The sequence below is a fragment of the Electrona antarctica genome (genome assembly GCF_951216825.1).
Source record: "Electrona antarctica genome assembly, chromosome: 22".
Lineage (NCBI taxonomy): Eukaryota > Metazoa > Chordata > Actinopteri > Myctophiformes > Myctophidae > Electrona > Electrona antarctica.
In genome coordinates this window covers 26,453,827-26,471,840 of record NC_136805.1, presented here as the reverse complement: position 1 = coordinate 26,471,840, position 18,014 = coordinate 26,453,827, and the positions used below count along the sequence as shown (strand labels likewise).

General features: G+C 44.3%; 1 protein-coding gene across 1 annotated transcript in view; it reads left to right on the top strand.

Annotated features, from left to right (window-relative positions):
- LOC306914869 (inactive rhomboid protein 1-like) overlaps nt 1-18,014 on the top strand; it is a 60,266-nt gene that overhangs the window by 10,857 nt on the left and 31,395 nt on the right. The window contains exon 2 of the mRNA XM_079492088.1: nt 17,559-17,734. Coding sequence (XP_079348214.1) covers nt 17,594-17,734 — 141 coding nt within the window. The 5' untranslated portion in view covers nt 17,559-17,593. The remainder of the gene's footprint in view (nt 1-17,558; nt 17,735-18,014) is intronic.

Genomic DNA, 18,014 nt, shown 5'->3' with positions numbered 1-18,014 from the left:
TTAACCACTTTCGAGTTTCAATCTGGCGTCCCTGTTTTGGGCATATCAGTATAGACCAATTATTTCTTTACAAACATTGAGACTTGGACACACAGGTAAGTTTTCACTTCCGGTTCATTTCCGGTTTTATCGGTATCCTAGCAACCTAGGCTAGAGCCATTCATACGTTGGCGAAGAGCACGAAATGACGAGATATCTCGTCATCTGAAATCCAATTGATCTCTGATCACATACTGTATCTTGCCAATGGCAGTGAATGTGTTGTAACAGGCTCGGCTCCAGGATGAAATGAGGGGCAGTTGAAAATAGCAAGCGGGCACACATAACTTTTATATAGTAAAACAATACGGTATGTGCATAAAACTTAAACTGAGGGGGCAGAACATGCACCTGAGGGTGCCAGGCCCCCTTTGGCAGCCCCGTGGCGCCGGGCCTGTGTTGTAACACGGCAGGCTAGCAACTGCAGCTATTCAAATTAATGGGTGTCACTGTGTGTTAGATTTAGGTGTGCCCAGAGCCATGGGTGTGCCAATGTGCAAGCATAGACAGTAGTCAGCAGCGTTGTCAATGCAGATTGACACACACATCCAGTGTTGTAGTGAATGAATGAATGAATGAATGAATGAATAGTTTATTTCGGTACTTACATTTTCATGTTTAAAAGACAGTTGTGTTACATGATCAGGTTTAGCACCGAAAAGGTGTAGGGCCTGAAGCCAAAGCTTATTATGCCTACCCTTTTTTAAGAGTAACATTAGTTACTGACAAAACAAAAACAAAAACAAAAGTGCTACTTTTAGAAGTGGGGGGACTCCCCATAAAACACGTGCGCGCACACATGCATGCGCATTTGCGTGCACGTGCGTAACGCGCACAGACACACTATTAAAAAATGCAGACGTGTATAGCCTATTTAGAAACAGGGTTTACAATGCTTGATCGTATCCATAAAAGTAAAAAAAAAACATGTTTTGGCAAAAAATAATAATAATTAGACTTGAGATAAATGGGGGGATGGCGTTGTTTGTTTGACTTTAAAGCCCAAACCACACCAATGGGTCACCAAATGCATGGCGACCCATTGGTGTGGTTTAGGCCATTGAATTGAACCAGTTGAATCACTTGGGTCGACGTGCAACAGGACATATCACACCGCTGGGACGAAACGCTAAAACCGTCTCGTCCCGTTCAACCCTTTGGTGTGGTTTGGGCTTTACATTGGAGTGGTTGGTTGAACTTGGTTCACTGAAAGAACACTGCAAGCAAAATGCATTGACACCCAGTCTGTTCACCAATGCTTCAGATGTGTTGAAAGCGTAACTCCGCAACTGTGAACTCTACCCTCTTGCTCCCATAGAATGGAGACTTCTGAAGCTAGTGTACTGTAACCGACGGTGCCCTTATGCAGCCTGCCATCTTTACCCTGTTGTAGGTTTTAAGGACTACAACATCAGCCTTATACTTTTAAAGAGAGGCATGGCCTATTGAGCTCGTGAAACCCTACACCCCAGCTAGAGCTCTGAGATCTGCTGATCAGCTACTGCTGGTCGACCTAACTACTAGTAAAAGTACAAGCACGGGGCAAAGGCAACAGCTCCCAGGCTCTGAAGAAGCCTGCCCTTCTATATTAGATCTGCCCAGTCTATAAATGTCTTTAAGAATCAGTTTAAGACTCATTTATTTCCTCTGGCTTTTAATCCTATTTGAGTCCATATAATGGTCCTTTTAACTTAGCTTTCTTTGTTTTTGAGGAGTGCTAGTCCCTCCTATATACAGCTTTTGTCCCCACACGTCTCATATTTTCCATTGACAATGAAAGGAGAAATTAGGTCATATGTGCCTCAAATATGACTTAAATTTGTGGCAACACAAACATTAAATGCCATTGACAATGAAGGGAACCAATCACATAAATTCAGTTGTTCATGAGATGTATGATGATGTATAATGATAAGAGCGCCCCTCACTTCACACGGGTGTGATTTTTATCTTTCATGCTTATATGTGCTTCCTGTGATCATGTCTCATTTCTCATATTGTGTTTCTTGCTTGTTCTGTGTTGCCTCTGATCTGTACAGAACTTTGGTCAATCTTGGTTGTTTTAAACTTATAAATATACCTGTATAGTTATAAATAAAGTTTAATTTGATTTGATCTGGAGTCTGGACGGTGCTAGAAAACGTATATCTTGAAGGTGCTTGAAATTATGCTTAAATTGACTTTAGTGAATGTACACTAACACTTCCAAAGTAATACATACTGTATGTCTAGTATGCTTTCTCTAATGCTTGCATGACTTGTCTGGGGAGGGAGAGACGGGCAGGTCAGAGGAGGACTGAGTTGGGGTTTGAATAGATGCCAGTATGCGTGACAACTTCCAAGCCACTTCCCCAACAAAGCACATGTACAGTATGTATGTATTACAGGTTAGTGGTCCTCAACTGTGAACCGAGAGACTCATACTACTGCTGGCTTTCATTCTAGATAAATAATATAGACTAATAACAATCAGATGTTACATTTATGATGATGGTGGGAGTTCCCTTATGCCTTGACAACTAGATGGGTCCTAATTCATCTTTTGAGCGGTGCTAGCCGCTCCAACACTTATGACTCATGAGTAATGTGTGTAGCAGTCTGTGTCTATTAGTCTATTTCAGTAAGAAATAGGTCCTTATATGGCCATGCTGTATACTAATGGCATCAGAGATGTCATTTGTTCTCAGTACTTCTCCTATATAGGCCATACCTGCACCACTTACTTCAACACCTGGGTAGGCACCGCTCACTTCACACTGGGTGTGATTATTTTTAAATAAATATGGGATAGCGGAATAGAGAAGTCCTGTGACCTGTGATGGGCGGGGATTTCCAATAATATTATATAATATTATTATCACCAATATATATTATGGTATGGCACAAATTCTGATTGAATAGAATAGATTGTACCCTGTTCTTCTCAATAAACAAAAAGATAAACAAGAAAAGAAGAAGTCCTGTGACCGGACAGCCAGGGTGTCTTGTGGTCAAACCTGTGACTGTGATTCTGTGAATGGAATTTGCTACGTTGTGGAATAAAGAACAGAAGCAGTGTTTCTCCTGGACAGTTGGGGACCAATTAGCTACAGTAGCAAGAGTGGAACACACACATTAATGTAACTCTGTGAGCCTTTAAATTCACTCTCAGAGTTGAATAAACACGGAGGATGTTACCGTTGGTCTTCAGGACTGTGACTGAGAACCACTGTGGTTTATCACTTTCAGGGAAATATTTGTCATGCTGAGTACAAAGTAAAATCCTCAGGGTCCGTTTGCACAGACATTTTACTGTCTAGTTACTAGTGTAGACTCTAGTATATAATCTAATTCTTGATCATGAAAACAGGTTTATCTATGGATTTGAACCGATTTGTTTAGTTTTAATGCAGCAAAAATGTGCTGTGAGACATAAAAGCTTACTATCTTGCAACTCTGCTGTTTATCTTGGCTCTTGTTGTTCTTTTTGTTGTATATGTAGTTCAGTGGCTGTATATGTAGTTCAGTGGCTGTATATGTAGTTCAGTGGCTGTTGTATATGTAGTTCAGTGGCTGTATATGTAGTTCAGTGGCTGTTGTATGCCAGCTGTTCTCTTTATCAAGGCAAGCCTAAGGAGCAAAGTTTCCACTGTTGTTAGGACTGGTTGTTTCTGCTTTCCCTCATTGAGTTCAGTTAGTAATGCACGTAGATGTTGTGTTTTGAACTAAATAGACTTGCTGAATTATGGATCGGCCTGACTCTAACCCAGCCATTATGCTTGCAAATGGGTAAGCACACACATTTTGGCATGTTAATTTTAGTTGTCGTCATGTAGCGAATATTTCATAATATTTCCATTATTCATTACCAAACGCACAGGGGACCCATATGTTACTCTTGTATATGTTATGCTACAAGTTTTCTTTCAAACATGTACAGGTAGGCTATTTTAATTAAGACATTTCTTATTGTTTTATTGGGGGGTGGCGACGTGTAACACAGATCATCCTATACCGAAAGAAATAAAGGTCTTCATGGGCCAAAATATATTGTAGTGTATTGTTTGGTAAGGTAATGTTCCAATGGAGGATTGTGTTTTGATGGGTTGATGCTGTGAGACCCAGGGACTTCAGGGTGTGTGGCACCATCCCGGCTTGGAGCCTTCAGGCTACATACTGTAATAACAGGAAGGAAAGGGTCTGGTGGGTTTATATATAGGGTGGTGCTACTGTAGTACTAATGACATGGTCATAGTTAAATTGACATTCAGATTTTTACTGTATGTATGTACTCAAACACGCCTAACTTTACCACAAACTTAACAACAGAGTCAGACAAAACCAAAACTCTCCCGTTTCAACATTTAACATCCATCCAAATCAACTGGAACCACATCCCCTACATGTTGTTCCTTTGCACCAGGCCAGTGCCAGGTGTGGTGCACGGGTGCGTGGGTGAAGATATTACCAGCAGCATGTCCCTGACTCCCTGCCCACTCCCTGTCATGGCTCTCACCTCTATCATGCCACAGCAGGCAGATCTGAATAGGGGTGAAATGGGGCAGAACACCTCAGGCTCTCCAGAGGAATGCAAGGTATTTCCTACTGTAGAGACCGTACAATAAGACTGACCCAACAAACAGAGGTGAGATGTGGCATGGATTCATTCCACTGACATTCAGAGATACATCCCCATCCACCAGGAGCCAGCAGAGGGGCTCAATCTTAAGTTTCCAACACATGCTCTTTTGTTAGATAAAATCTCTGTTTGAACAACAACAAGTAGCTGATTTACATCTGCTCTGTTGCAAGAAAGCGTAATCTATCATTGCTCCAGATGTGGCTCAAACTGTACAACTTCTGCATCCCTCCTTGTGTGTAGTGCATGCTGGCCAGTTGCAACACTGGAAAATTCCTTGCTAAATGATATTCAACACGCACGCACACACGCAAGAACGCACGCACGCACGCACGCACGCACGCACGCACGCACGCACGCACGCACGCACGCACGCACGCACGCACGCACGCACGCACGCACGCACGCACGCACGCACGCACACACACACACACACACACACACACACACACACACACACACACACACACCCTTACCCACAACCCCTAACTGCTCCCTCCCGATGAACAGGTTGGTGCCTTGCATACAGTAGTTAACTCTGCTGTAGTGTGTGAATGGGTGAATGTAAAGTGCTTTATAGAAAGACGTACTACTGTATGTATACGCAAATGCACTATACAGTATTATAATATATTATGCAACTATGTACAGGTGCTGTACATGTAGGCCTACTATACTGTGTACAGTAGGACCTATAGTCCAATATACACATGCCTGGTTAATTATGGATGCTAATCTATCCTGTATCTGTTGATGTACTGTAATAGTTATTTTGTGGCTCACCCTTGGAACCATACATACGTAGCTGCTGGTCAGTGATGAAATCTTGCCAGAGTGTTGCCTCCTCTCCCTCCTGTATATGGCAATAAATAACAGAACGGTGTTCCTAGGACTCACTGAGGCCTCTTTTAGACGGCGACCATCTCCAGATAAAACGGCAAAGTCCCGTTGCGTTCTAATTTTTTATTGACCCTTTACACAAGAACGCACACTTTATGAAAACGCTATAATGTCGCTAGGTGGCTGTAACGGGCTGCCAAAATAGACCAGTCACCCACGTACAAGAAGAAGAACCGGGTAGCCCGCAACCCTATCGGGGTTTTGAATGATGCTTCCAGACCACGACGGGGTTGTGGCCGTCGCTCGCTGCCTGCTTTCTACTAACACATCGAGGTGACAGACAGGCTGACAGGCAGCCCAGAGCATGCAGGCAGAGCGCGCCACAGGATGGTTATATATTTTATAATACATTAGGGCAGGCTACATAAACGCTGCTGCCTGCCACCTATCACTTAAGGCATTTAATTTACAATACATCATGGTTTTACATTCACCATTGCTGATGAGCGGCACTTGTTAGGAGGGAGTCTTGTTATTGTAGGAACTAATAAACATACAGTATGCGTTGTGAGCCAACGTGAGCCATGATGTCATAAGTTTTGCGGATTCGCCGTTTTGCCTGTTTATATGGAGACCATAGACGTTCTCAAAGATTTCCACTCTGGGAGGTGGTTTCACTTTGTTGTGTTTTCACCTCCTGAAAACGCTGTTCTCGTCTAAAGGGACACCAGCAAACGATACTTTATTTTGCCGTTTCCTATGAACACCGTTCTCGTGTAAAGACCACCTGAATCTCCACCCCCCCTCCTACACCTGCATGCAGTCTAGCACTTAGCCCTCCATCTAACATTTAGCCAACATTTTCACCTGCACACAAGATATCTCAAAATCCAATGGCAGATTGCCATGGTTGGGCCACAGTGTGGAGAGTGCAGACCTTTATTTTTGATTTCCCTGTGAGGTTCCTTGGTCCTGCACGCTGCACCTACCCTCCAGTGGATGTGCCAGTTCTGTTTTCTTTTGCAGACTGCTATGATACACATCGAGTGAGCACATGTGCATGCTTCCTGGAGGTCGGACCCTACTGATTTTGGCTAGGAAAATGTCCAGTTTCACATATTATATCTCAAAATCTAATGAGCAGAATTGGCATATGAAAAGTAGGAAGTAGGAAGCGAGGAAAGGTTGAACACAGTAAAGTAAAGATCCATGCTCCAGGTGAGGCTCAAACTGACAACCTCTGCATTTCCCGGCTGGTTACTGTCTTATAAGTACCACACGCTAACCAATTGCACCACTGGAGCACTGGTTAGTTAGTATTTTTGTAGTATCGGTGTCAGATCTTAATGAGAAGATGATGTTGGTGACCCCATGGTCTTTTCTCTATAGTGCCACCCATATAGTCTGCCAGCCGGGGGCTGTGGGGAGTGGGAAATTTACCTCTAGTGATAATTTTGCACTAGAGGTGAGGTGTTGGTTCTTTATCTTGGAAATACATCACGGAGGCATCAATCTTCCCTGTCCTACCGTTGTGCACACCTCAATTAAAGATCAATTCTCCAGGTCTCCATTTCTCGGCTGGTTGTACTGTCTTATAAGTACCGCACGGCGCACGCTAACCGACTGCGCCACAGGAGCACAGGTTAGGTTATCGTTATTATAGTTAGAGCATTTGTAGAATGGGCGTCAGATCTTAATGAGAAGATGTTTGTTCCTTGAATGATATGTCTCCACTAAGACAGGATTGAGTTCTGCCAGAGCCTTGTCTCCTGTGCCTCTGTGGAGCTGTCCTATTGTCTGTCTAATAAATGCATTGCAGCATTGATTCCAACTCTACCGCTTGTAAATTCCCCATTTGATTGTATCATCCAAAATATAATAGATTAGGCCATGGCCTCAAACCTCATGTCTCCTTCACTTAAGTCATGTATTGATTTCAGCTGGAGGGGAGACATTCATACTATTGCAGGAGAAATGTGTAGGCCTATTTTTCTTTTAGTGTTTAGTGGATTGTTTGTGTCTGTTTCAGTGATATTTAAGCAATGTGATTTTCAGCATTATCAACTAGGGCCCAAACGTGGGTCAACTGTGGACTATAGTATTCCACTACATTGTGTGTATTGTATATTGTGTTTTATGTTAATTGTATGTTATAGTGGTTACTCAGCACATGCGGTCAAGGTGAAGTTGGCCTTCCATTATAGAATAATAGTATGTGAGATAATAAGGTGGAGTGTTTGATGGCATCGTGGTCCAGGTGGCGTAGCATTCACTACAGGTCAGGACATGTACACTCTTTCTTGGCCCTCCATTGTACAGGGTTAAACACTTCAACAAGAGGTTAAGTGCCCCAAACAAAACTCAAGCTCACAACCTTGGCATCGCTCTGTTGGTCACTGTCTTATAAGTACCATGCACTGGAGCACAGGCTGTGCACATGACATGCATTATCAGTCAGCCGTTTACTTTAGCACGGTCATATCATAGTGCAGTACATAGCACTTAGTTATCATTACAAAACAATTCCCCGTTTAACGTCACTGTTACTGTGTTTATCAGTGGAACAGTTCATTCAGTCGTCAGAATGTTGATCAAAATTAACCACAGGCAATCCATGAAAATTAATTCTAGAATATAATGTTCCTACAGTATGCCTCTCAGCTTCCCACTGTCAATAAAGAATAATGTCACTCAGCAGCTCATTGGTGGAGTGAACAATGATTAGCTTACTATCACGCAGGCTGTGGTAACGACATGGAAGACAGACCCCACAAGCTACTGCAATTAAACCAGCGGTTTCGTCTTGTAAAAACCACCAGGAATGAACGTACTCAAATCAACTTTGTCGGCAATCAATCTGTATTGTACAATGTACAGTCAGGGGCAGCTTTGTTTCATTCACATTCATTTCATTCACATTAATTCATTCTCATTTGAGGGTATCTGGCTTCTGGCATCACATTAATCACTTTTGGACAGTTTTGTCCCATTCCTGCCCCCTCTCTTTAGTTTACTCCATGGCCAATTCATCGTTCAATTCAAGTCTTTCAACACTGCACACGTAGTGGTGGCAACATTATATTACTTGACTTTTAACTGTCATTTGCCACTTATTTTTGCATATTTGCTGGCTGTAATTAAACCCTGGATACCACAGTTGACTCTTTTCCACTGGCAGCGGTGGCCTAAGGGTTAGAGGAGCACCCTTATTGCCGAAAGGTTGCCGGTTCGATTCCCCTTACGGGCAGGAAAAATCTGGGTAGGGAGTGATTGTCATCACTCACCCAACACCGCTGAAGTGCCCTTGAGCAAGGCATTGAACCCCCAACTGCTCCCCCTGGAGCTGCTTAGTGGCCAACAGTATAAGACTGTGGTTGTACTGGTCAGCTCCCAGGTTTTAATGTGTGTGTGTCTGTCTGTGTGTTTCTATGTGCAGGGCGTTGCTGAAAATAAGCACCTGTGCTCAGCTACTTCCCTGGGTAAATAAAGGATAAAAAAAAGGGTAACCCAGAAGAACCTCTGTTGCGGATGATGTTTTGGCATCATTTGCCCGACATGATCTATGATGTCATAAAGTGTGCAGCGGTGGTTGTACATTGGTCATCAAAACTTTTAAGAACTGTCATAACTACATAGGCTACTTGTCCAGCAATCTGAACATTTATTTTAATCATAAGGACGGGATAATGGTAATCAAAGACAAGCATTGTTGTCCCCTTTTTGTTTCATCGACATCCAGTGATAATCAAGTGGCCTTGGGATCAAAAGGCTACCGAGTTACTTTCTCCCGATTATGTAGCATGAGTCACATACAGTAGATGTGTGTCACAGGGACTTAACCCCAAAACAACACATGATGCTGAGGGAGGCATTGGGAGATTGAACCCCGACCTCATAATCTCAGGGCAGACACTGTAACCACAAGGCCAGTGAGCTGGCATAGTGGACAGAAATCAGTTTAGTTTTTTTACATAATATTAAGTTCAAGGGCAAGATAATGGTTATCAAAGACAAGTAAGTGTCCGGCCCGGAAAATGAAAGTGCATGTAATTTCTGTTCTGAAACACCTGTTGACAGGAATGACATCATTTCTTGTTTCCTTTTATCTCCCTGTTGTTGTGGCAGATGTTTAGTCACTTAATATGTTGTGATGCAGCCAAATACACATGCACGCACACACACACACGCGCACACACACACACACACACACACACACACACACACACACACAGAGAGAGAGGATCAACATCTGCTGACAGGAAGGAAGCGACCTCCGCCGATATGACTGTAACATCTGTCGTTGCAGCAGTGGCAGGGCGAGCGAGATGTGCTAGCTTGTAGCATCACTCTGTTTATAATCTGTTTGACATGATGATGTTCACAGATTTGAGGACTGAGGAGAGCTCTGTACACTTAACGGTAGATGGATAAAAGGCCCATGCACCTCAGGTTAGACAGTGTGGTTGCCCTGTGGCCAAGTTGGCCAACCACACTAAAATGTATAATTTAGGCATCTAGTAGGCATCTAGGGTTCCATTTTCGTCACCGCTAAACCCCTTATCCCTAAACTTCTTTGCCTTTTTTTTTTTTACTATTTTACAAAACATTTTTGAATAGTTAAAATGGCCAGTCTACAAGCTCACAACGTGTCAATGTAGATTGGCTAGTTGAACTATTCAAAAATGTTTTTCAAAATAGTAAAAAAAATAAAAAAGGCAAAGAAGTTTAGGGATAAGGGGTTTAGCGGTGATGAAAATGGAGCCCCTAGTATACACACTTATCTCAAACACAACCATGGCTACCCATGTGGCTCAAGGATATAATGTGCTACACATAAAACCATACATGAACATCCTGGGTTGTGTTGCGTGTGATCCACACTCTCCGTTACCTCCTTCCTGTCGCTCTATTGTGCTCTCCATACAGTAATAACACCTACAGTACATGTACCGTATTACTGTCTGTAACCAGTGGCAGGCTGCAGCTTAGACATCACTTCCTGGAGGATGTTGCGGTGACACAGTCTGTCTTGTCGTTGATGTCACTGTTCAATCAGGGTGTCCGGGTCAGTGTCCCCATGGAGGGGGAAGAGGTCAGGGAGGATGCCACTGTTGTGTAAAGCATAGAGAGATTATAGCCTCTAATCTCCTGTCATAAAAAAAAAAACCTATGGTAGAGAAAGAGAGGGATAAAAGGGGTAAGAGACCTGATCGGGAGGATCATGGAATAATAAACGGAGGATGGAGAATGTTGTGTTTTCATTTGCTGGTTCAGTGCGATGTGTGTTTTTCTTTTATCACACAGCTTCTGGTTAGTGTGTTTTTCTCGCCATATTATTTACTTAAAAAGGCGAAACCTGTTTGGTTGTTGAGTGTTTGTGCGTGCAAGCCGTGCATGTGTGCTATGGTTGGTTTAAGGTTTGGGAATAACTGCAGTCAATGGAAATCATGTGATGCTCCTTACGAACCCCAGTGAAGGTGTGTGTCTGTGTGTGTGTGCATGTGTTTTTGTGTATAGCAATTTGTGTGCAGCTAACCTAGGGAGCTTTGCAAGCATGCATGATATTCAATATTTGCACTCTGGCTGGCACAAATGCACACTAAGACAAACACAGCACGCACATGCATCAACACCACAGTATAATCAAAGGATGTGGTGTAATTTGCTTTGATGGAGCTTCTATTTCCATGCAGGGACAGTTTCCTTGTTTTTCTCTGAACTTATGGGAGAACTATATAGGGACTCTGCATTAAAAGCCAAATAAACAGATGCCAGCATACACAGCTGATAAAGTAAAATATGTCTTGTCTGTCCAAACTGGACATTGAGCAGCTATCTACATTACATTATCTATTATCTGTTTTAATTGTGACAGAACAGTTGGAAAGCACAGATGGAGACAGCACAGTTCTGACAGGACTTGACCCTAAACCAGGAAGAGGTATAAACTAGGGTCACTATCAAAGTGTGTGTGTGTGTGTGTGTGTGTGTGTGTGTGTGTGTGTGTGTGTGTGCGTGCGTGCGTGCGTGCGTGCGTGCGTGCGTGCGTGCGTGCGTGCGTGCGTGCGTGCGTGCGTGCGTGCGTGCGTGCGTGCGTTTACACGAATTGTAGTGCACACGCTAATGCGCAACAACCTACGTGTTAAGGCATAGCACACATATACGGTACGCATGAATAGGGCACACCTTACATAACATGTGAATTTAGTCACGCATGTGGGTAGGCGGGTGTAGGCGCAATCGGCAATATGTCAGACTCAGAATGTATGCACACCTGACACATAGAATCAGTCTAAACTAGAAAAAGTGCCCTTCCGGGCACAGGTCTCCACCAGGAGGATAGGAGTGTGTGTGATGTTTGGCAAAATGTTTAGGAGGATGTTTTTTGTTTTTTTGCAACAATTTTCTTCATTTTGTTGAGGAAATGCAGAGCCAGATCACTCATAGCATCTCTGAGGATAGAATTCTGGATGAGCAGGATATGTGCAGCATTTTGTACAAAACGGGCCACTCCTGAAAACTTTGGAAGGCAATCTTAGCCAATCAGTGTACAATCTGAGAAATCCAGACTCGTCTTGATCACATGACTACAGAGATCATGTGTACCGATTGCCATTTATTCATACGCCTTTGATGGCAATTGGATGATTTGAGGCATTTGGTTCCAAAAATGTGTTTTGCAAAAATCAACCTGTTGGTGGCGCTATAACAGGCCAATGTGAAAAGGGTGGGATATATTCCTCAGCCTAGTAAGAAAAAGTGTGAAAGATTTCACGTAAATTGCATGCTGCGTTCATGATTTGAGGCTATTGTTCAAAACGGGGCAATCTTGCAAACTGTGAAAGCCAATTATAGCCAATTAGGATGGAATATGAAATATCGGACAGATCCGACTTGAGCACATGACCATAGAGATACTGTGTAACGATTTGTGAGATTTTTGGACAGAATCTGGAGGAGTAATATCAAAAAATGTGTTTTACAAAAGTCGGCCTCCTGGTGGCGCTATAAAAGGCAGATGCGGAAAATGCAGGTCAAAGGTTTGTCCTTGGCCTCTATGGAGTGTGCATGCAACGTTTCACGCAGATCGGTGCAGTTGTAGGTAAAAAATGTGAAAAGCTGCCTCATGGTGGCGCTATAACTGGCCGTTCTGGAAAATGTGGGGCAGAGGTTCATCGTTGGCATCCAGGGAGTGTGTGTGCAAAGTTTGGCATCGGCCGGGTTAACAGTGCCGGCGATTAGCTGTACACAGACGGACGGAAGGAAGGACGGACGGACGGACACACACACGGACGGAGTGCAAAACATACTCTCTCCCCCCATGCCTTCGGCCTGGTGGAGACAATAAGATGTCCAGCCAGGCAGACGTTCATGTGTTCAGGTGTGTGTTACCGTGGACTTGCAGGCACCAGTACTACTGCAGTGTAGCATGCGTGTGTATGCATAGACTTCTGAGGATGGAAGTGCAGCCTTCTGATTGAGCAGTTCTCTTGCTGCTGTATTGAATAGCATTTAGCTATATAGTCAGACTTGGCTTTGACCAGCAGGGCTCTGAATGTTGGCCTTCAGCAGCACTTAGAGCGGAAGGCATTTGTGTTAATTCAATGGCTTTATGGCAAAACGGTGGTTGGAGAGAGAGAGAGAGAGAGTGTGTGTGTGTGTGTGTGTGTGTGTGTGTGTGTGTGTGTGTGTGTGTGCGTGCGTGTGCGTGTGTGCGTGTGCGTGTGTGTGTGTGTGTGTGTGTGTGTGTGTGTGTGACTGTGTGTGCGTGGCCTATAATTTATCCATTGGTTGAAACACGGGCTGATTCATTGCTGCAGGGATGTACAGGGCCTCTTGGTCGGTGGTCGTTTTCTTTTTTTAATCCCACCAAAAAAACCCAGCAGATGTCCTTTTATGCCTTATTATGCCTCCCTCCAACTCCAATCACTCCAGGCACTTCCTCTTTTGGCTGCAGTACAATAGCGTAACCCTACAAGAAAAGGAGAGAGCAATGCATTGACTCCACAGGAACACACCAGTGGTGCGATCGGTCAGCATGCGGTACCAAACTCAGTAGAGTGATCTGGAGGCTGATGGAGTTTGAGCAGATCTACAACATGGCTGGTGCCTGCACAGTTCAAGGACATTGATTGGTTTTAATTGAGATTTTACAGCAATTCGACTGGAGGCGCGGCCTTGCTCAGTTGTTATCTGTGTTTTAAGATGCCATAACAGATCTGATACAAAGAATTATGACTATATGGCATTTCCTTTATTTATTTTAGTCAGGACATTGTAGAGACCTGGAGTAAAGAGTAGAAAGAGGAAAGTACTGCCAGCTCTGGTTCTGAACAAGGAGTACTTCTGCCTGGCTGGAGCCTGTTCATGTTTTATTCATTGCACATTTCTGAAATCATAAAGTGTAATACACTCCTTAAGATGGTCCCACCTGCCCATTGAACTCAATGGACAGGTGGGTGCCATCTTGTGAGGTGATATACTTCTCTGTACTTAGTAAAAACAGACCTGAGTTGGCGCTGTAAATTTATATAGTGCTTTTATCCAAAGCACTTTACATAGATTGTGCGTTACTCATGGCTGAGGGAAGTAGGGGTGCTGGGGGGGCTGTAGCACCCCCTCCCCCCAGGCACAGCCCCCCTTCGAACAGGAGGGGAAGAAGAAAAAAAAGAAGAAAATATGCTGTATCACAGTATTGGCACCTTATCCTGGTTAATTGCCTGTGTCAGTTCGTTCATATAACTTGCGTGTGGAGAGGGAAAGTAAAGGCCACGTTTGCGCGTGAAAATGCGCGAAAATGCTCGTGCATGATGCGCGTGTACGCACATTTTTGCGGCGCGCGCTACGCGCGCGCACCCCCCTACTAGACGCTCAGCCCCTGCGAGTGTAAAGTACTTCCCGCGGGCCTGGCGTTACTTTCACCCTTTCATACACCGATGACAGAGGAAACCATGTAAGGCACCAACCTGCACATCTGGAGCAATTACGGGTTCTGAGTCTTGCTCAAGGACACTTTGACACTAACTCTGGGGGAGCCTGGGATTGAACTGGGAAACTCATGGTTCCCATCCAGCTGCTCTACTGGCCACTCTACCCCTGAGCCACCCCAGCCACTCCCATCCAGCTGCCCTCTTGGCTACTCTACCCCTGAGCCACCCCAGCCACTCTACCCCTGAGCCACCCCAGCCACTCTACCCCTAAGCCACCCCAGCCACTCTACCCCTGAGCCACCCCAGCCACTCTACCCCTGAGCCACCCCAGCCACTCTACCCCTGAGCCACCCCAGCCACTCTACCCCTGAGCCACCCCAGCCACTCTACCCCTGAGCCACCCCAGCCACTCGGTCTCCTCTTGTTTCCTTCTACACCAAATCTCTTTGCCAGAAAGAGCAGCAACAATCTCACAACGTGTCGCAATGTGACTCATTGTGAGCTACTACATTGTAAGTACTTAAGGCGTTTATCCCAAGAGTATGTTAATCACTTTAACCTTGGTGTCCTAATTCTGGGGAAAAAAATCTTTGGGTGGAACGCAACTGGTGACAAGTGGTATTGCCTGAAAGTATAAATTCTGTCTCCCATGTGGAGATATGGGTTTGAATCCTTTAGCATCAGTGTTGTTATGGTGCCCTATAAGCATGCTGGGGAGTGAGTGGTTTTAGGTCCTATCTAATCTATTTTTATTTATAGAGCCCATTTAAAAACAACAGGGTTGAACCAAAGTGCTGTACATTCAGAACAACATACTGACATGCCCTACTTATACTCCCCCAGTACTCATAGCTGAGTTTGGTCAATCCATCCGGTCATCCTCTCTGAATTAAGATCTGGTTCTCAAAGTGCAGTCCTTGGGGGTCATTCCAGGGGGTCCCCAGCAAAAGTAGTTCATATAGCTTCACAATCAGTTTAAAAATAGCAGATCTACAAGCTCACAGCACATCACTTTGTGCCACGCTGCGAGCTTGCACTACTGCTATTTTTTCTTTAAATATCGTGAAAGTATTGGAGCATTGGAAAATATTTTTAACACAAAGCTTCTCTTCTGGGGGTCCCCGACACTAAAGGGATCCCCCCCCCTCTTTATCTCCCCCCCCTCTCTCTCTCCTGCCGTCTTTCTCGTATTCTCCCTGTGTGTTCCCTCGTAGTAGGTACTAGCATGGAGGTCTTGATGTTTGAAGTCTGATTCAAACAAAATATAAGCTTTCAGATGCCAGCGATCACCTCTAAGACAAAACAGGGAAGACAAGACAGACAGACAGACAGACAGACAGACAGACAGACAGACAGACAGACAGACAGACAGACAGACAGACAGACAGACAGCAGTCAGTTGACATACTGTAGATTAGAAGAAAATTTAGTCATGAGTACCATCTTGTGGTGGAGCACTGCAGCTACAGTGTCCCTGGTGATTGTCACATAGAACTCTGGTCAACAATGGCAAACGGGCTCCAGTGGCGCAATCGGTCAGCGCGCGGTACTTATAAGACAGTAGCCTGCAGAGTGATGCCGAGGTTGTGAGTTCGAGCCTCACCTGGAGCATGAGTTTTAAGCTCCCAGTGGAGGGAGCTTCAAAACAAACAGTGGTAATCAGCACTTATCTCTCCGATAGGGGTTCAGTGAAATTAGCGGGTGTTGTTTGCTTTGAATGAAATCCTGCATACAATGAACAGTGGTGTGACACTACATTTGGCTTTATGTTGTCATGTTCAATGCAATGTGTAGAATAGTCTTAAGATCATAACATAGCGCTGAGAAAGTGTTCGTACATGTTCCCACCTGTCTGCCTAACGGTTCAGGGACAGTGTGGCCATGTCAGCATTCACTGTAACTGCTCGACAGAAGAACAGGAAGAGGATACAAGAGAACACTGCATTGCGGGATGGGCTGGAAGGATGGAATTGCATCATTCACAGAGACAATTACCTTTACATACCTGGGAGCTCATGTAAATGTTGAGCAAGAACGTAACAACACGTGTGTGTGTGTGTGTGTGTGTGTGTGTGTGTGTGTGTGTGTGTGTGTGTGTGTGTGTGTGTGTGTGTGTGTGTGTGTGTGTGTGATTGTATTGTTCCACTTTTTGCTTTGGTAATGTAAACGTATGTTTTCTCATGCCAATAAAGCCCTTTGAATTGAATTGAATTGAATTGAATTGAATTGAATTGAATTGAATTGAATTGAATTGAATTGAATTGAATTGAATTGAATTGAATTGAATTGAATTGAATTGAATTGAAGCTTGCACGCGGCTGCAACTTGACGCTGCTCTAAGCTGCATCTTGCACCTTCTTGAAGCAACTGTCTGGGAGTAGCTTTTGTGTGTGTGAGTGTTCAAAGAGGACTGTGTATGTCTAAGAATATGAAACAGGATCATATTGCTGACACCGGCAGTGGCGGCGCGACCCAAGTTGCTGCAGCCCGTGCACTCTCAGCACATCATAATTGTACTCGTACCTAACTGTAACAGTAACTGTAACAATGACAATAAAGTCTGATTCTGATTCTGACCATCCATGCTTGATGTTCAGCTAGAACAATCATGGATGACTGAAGCATGGATGACCCATGAAGCTAAAAGAAACAAAAAAGTGTCTTGAAAGCTTTTTGTTGTTTAATGTAAGTTGAATGTGTCCTCTTTGGTCGATAATGACTGACTTCTGACTTGTCTCTCTCTCTGAACCAGTGGAAAGTGGGAACCAACCTTTGGAAGCCCATGCGCGCTTTTTATTCCAATGTGTGAGCCGAGATCTACCACTACGAATTATATTCCAATTTGGGTGTGGTAATCATGACGGGCATAGCATACTGCTATATTAATTTGAGGGGTTATACGAGTGACCCCACCCTCTTTGGACTAATCCATGTTTTTGCTCAGATCTGATTGGCTCACAGTGTAACTCTCATTGAAACGAATGGCCGTGCAATACACAAATCTATGTATGTGAGTGTGTATTGTGATCTACTGTGACGTATTTGACGATCGACGCATAGACCGTAATCGACCGGCTGCGTGGTTACCACTGCGCTAACTACGGTCCCGGTGTTGTGTGTTGTGGTTCCAGCTGGCAGGCGCAGCTAGGGGGCGGTGGTGAGCAGCATGGCTGAGCAGGGGCAGGGGCAGACCCCGGGCGGGGAGGGCTGCAGAAACAGCAGTCTGCAGAGGAAGAAACCGCCATGGCTCAGAGTCGACATCCCTGCCATCCATCTCACCCCCGACGACACACCCACACTAACACAGGTAAACACACTGTCACACACACACACACACACACACACACACACACACACACACACACACACACACACACACACACACACACAGGTAAACACGATTTCCTGATGACACACCCACACTAATCGTGTTCTACAGAGGAATGTACAACATGGTGTAGGTGTGTGTACATTTAAGTTGTAACATACTGTATGCCTACATTGGAACTAATCTTAAACCATTGGTAGTGGGTAAACCCCCTCCTAAATTAGAAATTAAGTTCAAACAAGGCTACGTTTGAACGTAT